The 4,943-nt window shown below is 33.1% G+C and overlaps 1 protein-coding gene across 1 annotated transcript; it reads right to left on the bottom strand.

Annotated features, from left to right (window-relative positions):
* Window positions 1-721: 721 nt before the first annotated feature.
* Window positions 722-1,606, bottom strand: LOC116627911 (olfactory receptor 14A16-like). Its single transcript, XM_032397886.1, has one exon. It carries the CDS (start codon window positions 1,604-1,606, stop codon window positions 722-724), a length of 885 nt encoding a protein of 294 aa, XP_032253777.1.
* Window positions 1,607-4,943: the final 3,337 nt, after the last annotated feature.

Genomic DNA, 4,943 nt, shown 5'->3' with positions numbered 1-4,943 from the left:
TTTATTCTTCAGTGATATTTACAAATATACTTTTGAAATAACAGTAAATGTTCTATTTACCTATGTTCCAGTTTTGTAGATTTACATAATAGCAAAAAATTGCAAGAATATATCATTTTATATTCAGAAAATATACCATGTGAATAGAACTAGAGGGTATTATGCTAAGTGAAATAACTCAGTCAGAGAAAGATGAATACCATATGATTTCACTCATATATAATATAAAATATGTAACATATGCAATATAAAATGTATTGTATGTAATATAAAATATATCCAGAAACATTTTCAGTAATGTGAGACATGCTTCCTCTCTGGATTATATATCAGGACACTGGGGAATCCACATTATTATTGAAGGAGGGAACTTTTATGACTCTCTAGCCAAGAATGCAGAACCAGGATGTATAGGCTGACTCAATAAACAGAAATTAAAACAGCCTACCAGAAACCAGGTACAAACTAAGAATATGCACATTTTCTCTAGCAATGCTCCAAAACTCTGTCAGACCCAAATGCAGCTTCAATAATATGAGTTAATGTATTTAACTCCATTTGGCCAAGGATTACCACCATGGTTCCAGGTAACTGTGGAGATAAGTACAGATTCACAACAAACTAGGTAGATTAATATTATATTTAACCTCTACTCTTGAAAAATTAAGGATATTCTCCTTTATCAAGAGTCTTCTGGTGATCAGCTTCCCGAAACTTGTCTTCATGCCTTGTTTCTTAGGCTGTATATTATAGGATTAAGGGAAGGGTGCAACAAAATACAGAAAGAAGATAGAACAAGATCAGTGCATGATGCACTCCCTGAAATAGGCTTCAGGTAAACAATGAAAGCAGTTGAGAGAAAAAGAACAACAACTGCCCGATGTGGAAGGCAAGTGAAATAGGTTTTTGACTGCCTTTTTGTGGATGGTATCTTTGTGACAGTGGAGAAGATACAGACATAGGAGACTGTGATGCAAATAAAGCAACAGAAATCCAGGACTGCCTTAACAAGAATGAGTACAATTTCTGCAGTTATATTCTCTGAGCAAGTAATAGCTAGCAACTGGGGAATGTCACAGAAGAATTGTTGAATTTCATTGGATCCACAGTAAGATAAGGAAAACGTTCCTGCTGTATGTATAACAGCGCTCGAGCCTCCTCTGAGCCAGGACAGAGCCACCATCGGCACACAGGTGCCCCCATTCCTGATGGCTTCATACTGCACGGGATGGCAAACGGCAGCATAGCGGTCAATGGACATCCCTGTGAGGAGGAGTAACTCTGCCCCTGCTGAAAAAGGCACCAGGAAGACTTGGGTGACACAGCCAAAAAATGAGATAGAATTGCTGTGTGTCAAGGAATTGACAACAATTTTGGGCACAACAGCTGAAATGAGACAAAGATCAAACAGGGACAGATTCCTTAAAAAGAAATACATGGGTGTGTGCAGGCATGGGTCCAAAGATGTTATGGTAATAATGAGGCCATTCCCCACCAGGGCTAACAGATAAATTACTGTAAAAAGCACAGATTGTAAGAACTGAAGACTCCATGGGCCAGAAAATCCCAAGATAAGAAATTCTGTCACCACCGAGACATTGTTCATTTTTGATGAAATATTCTGCATTAAAAAAAAAGAAAAGTTATGGTCAAAGTGGTCAAGAATTCAAAGTATAGTTATTTTTCCTCAGTAAAGCTGAAAAAAAAACTGTGTTAATACTTATCACATTAATAAATGTGTGTATGAGAAAAAGTCAAAAGTATCATTTTCCTCATCAATTAATCCATATTTTTATCAAGTTTAATTTCTCTTTATGTGTGTAAGTGTTATAATGCTATGCAAGCATATGCACAAATTATCAGATTCACAACAAAATAGAACCTGTGTCTTACAGAGAAGAATCTTAATTTATAAGTGAAAGGAAGTGGAGGAATAAGTATGAAATATCCAATGATCCCATGTTACCTCCTCTATCCATTGGCTTTGCAATTTTTGTCTTTCAATGAATTGATTATTGACTCATAATTATTTCCATATTTGTCTTAAAAGTAAACTTCATGAACAATAGGCATTCCTCTTTTTACTCTAAATTTCATTTCTCCTTATGTTGCTTTAATATTTTCCTTTATCTTCTGATATTTTTAGATTATTGTTTATAATTGATTCTATGTAATATCACAGAATTTCATATTTAAGTCTTCTGGATTGCTATGTATTCTCCCTTGTTACACTCATACTCTTTTTAGTTATGTATTTTTCAAATTTCAAAGCCATTTTATGCATTTATGAAATCCATATGCCTAGATGGATTGATAGAAATATAGAAATAGATACATACACACATATATGTGTTTATCAGATTTTACTTTAATATACTGCCACACAATTACAATTAGAAAATAGGTCAAATTTCTCACTGATATGAGGAATTCTTAATCTCAGGAAACAAACTGAGGGTTGCTGGAGTGGGGGGTGGGGTGGGAGGGATGGGCTGACTGGGTGATGGACACTGGGGAGGGTATGTGTTCTGGTAAGCGCTGTGAATTGTGCAAGACTGTTGAATCTCAGATCTGTACCTCTGAAACAAATAATGCAATATATGTTAAGAAAGAAAAAAAGAAGAAGAAGAATGTAGCAGGAGGGGAAGAAGGAAGGGGGGGAAATCGGAGGGGGAGAAGAACCATGAGAGACAATGGACTCTGAAAAACAAACTGAGGGTTCTAGAGGGGAGGGGGTTGGGAGGATGGGTTAGCCTGGTGATGGGTATTGAGGAGGGCACGTTCTGCATGGAGCACTGGGTGTTATGCACAAACAATGAATCATGGAACACTATATCTAAAACTAATGATGTAATGTATGGGGATTAACATAACAATAAAAAAAATTAAAAAAAAAAAAGAAAATAGGTCAAATTTCTATTTACAAATCTGTATTTCCTTTCCCTGTATTTTAACTACTGATATCCAGTTTCTAATTCTCTGGTAGACATGATACTTACACATGGATCTTTCCAAATATTTTGCCTAAATATAATCTAGGCAAGAATATATCATTTTATATTCAGAAAATATACCATGTGAATAGAACTAGAGGGTATTATGCTAAGTGAAATAACCCAGTCAGAGAAAGACAAATACCATATGATTTCACTCATATATAATATAAAATATGTAACATATGCAATATAAAATGTATTGTATGTAATATAAAATAAGCATATTTATTAGTTTATATATCATCTACCATCCATTTATTTACTGTCTGTTTATCTAGTTTTACTTCAATGTGTTTCTCGTATTATAATTTTCTAGTGCTGTAGCTCAACCCTTATCTGTCAGTATCTGTGATTTCTCTTTCTGTCTCAACAATTAACAATATTACCTATTGAATTAAGATTTCAGTTAATGAACCAGTGTAAATGGAAAAAGAAAGTGCAATTGTTTCAAAAATTAGGTGAACAGTTTCAGTGTAAGTTTCTGAAATCGACAGACCTCTGCTCGTTTACAAGTCAAGAGTAAGCAGTAGCAATCATTTGTTGCAGATGTTTGTCATGTTCTTCAGTTACAAGTTTTATAAAAATGCTATTTTATTTAAGTTTTGTAATTGTATTAAGATGTTTTTATTTCCTAGTTTGGCTCAGTGTTCTTAATACTTTCCGTATATGCATCCTGTTTTTATACTTTGAATAGTGTGTATAACTAAAAAGTAAATAAATATAAAACTATTGTAATCAACTGTTTGGAATGCAATGTGCTTTATCTCATTCTTTACTGGAAAAGAACCACTTGAAACCAATCATTGCAAAATTATATCCACTTAAGTTATTAAATGTAACAGAATGGAGAAGAGAGTTATAGCTGAATTATACCTAAGATTTATACTATGGGTTTAAATACATAGAATTAAAATATTTTCCTTATATACACTCTCTCTATAGATGATAGATAGATGATAGATAGATAGATAGAAAGATATATGATAGATAGATAGATAGATGATCAATAGATATGTAATATAGATATATAGATATTACATCCAAGAAACTTGTATTACTAGAAAATTTAGAAAAGATTTTAGTAGGTTTATTTTCTGACTGAAATAAAATGAACAACCAAAATAAAAGAAAATAAAACTCACTAAAGTATGTTTTCTGTAGAAGATGGAAGAAATCATCAGGCTTTGTGTGTAGTTGTTGGTGGAAGTATTATTGATCATTATTCTAGGTCAAAAACACTAGCGGTGATTTTCAAATATTGAGAAACTTCTTTCCTAAAAGGTACTTTGCTTCTTGCTTTCTTGACTTTAGCAAATATAGTTGTATGTAAGAAGAAACATAATGAGGATGGTGATGATTTTATATTTGTTGCCCATCTCCCAATGGCTTGAACTCTGAAATATTCCAAAGGGAAATGCTGCCATTCTTATTGGAATTGACTTATTTAGTCTGTCCCTTACAATCATAAAAGACACATATTGACACAATGAGATATGTGGAAATAAAGTAGAATGATGATTTCTGAAATCAATGAGTAACTTCAAATACTCACATGTATTCAAGAGGCTTCATAATTAGTAAGAAGGTATTTAAGAAACACATATATCCAATCACACATTGAGCCTTTATAGAGAAATGTCAATTTGTCTGGCACCTTCCCAGGTATCAGTTATATCACCCACAGTAAAAATATACTTTTATTAAATAACACCTTGAAATCACAAAGTCATATTTTATTTTGTAGTGCTCAACGTCCTGTCATATTTTCTAATGTAGAGCAAACAAATGGCTCTAATGAGTGATATAAATCAATAACATAAAATAAAAAAACCCACACATACTGACAGTGAGAGATACAAAAGGCAATTTCATCAAGTAGGCTTCGGTTTACTTATATTTTGGTATAAACTGCATAACACATTTGCTGGAATTTAAAGAGCTTTACAG

The sequence above is a fragment of the Phoca vitulina genome, unplaced genomic scaffold, assembly GCF_004348235.1.
Source record: "Phoca vitulina isolate PV1807 unplaced genomic scaffold, GSC_HSeal_1.0 scaffold106, whole genome shotgun sequence".
In the NCBI taxonomy this organism is placed as follows: Eukaryota; Metazoa; Chordata; class Mammalia; order Carnivora; family Phocidae; genus Phoca; species Phoca vitulina.
Note: the sequence above shows the minus strand (reverse complement) of the source record. Positions and strands in the feature narration are given on the sequence as shown.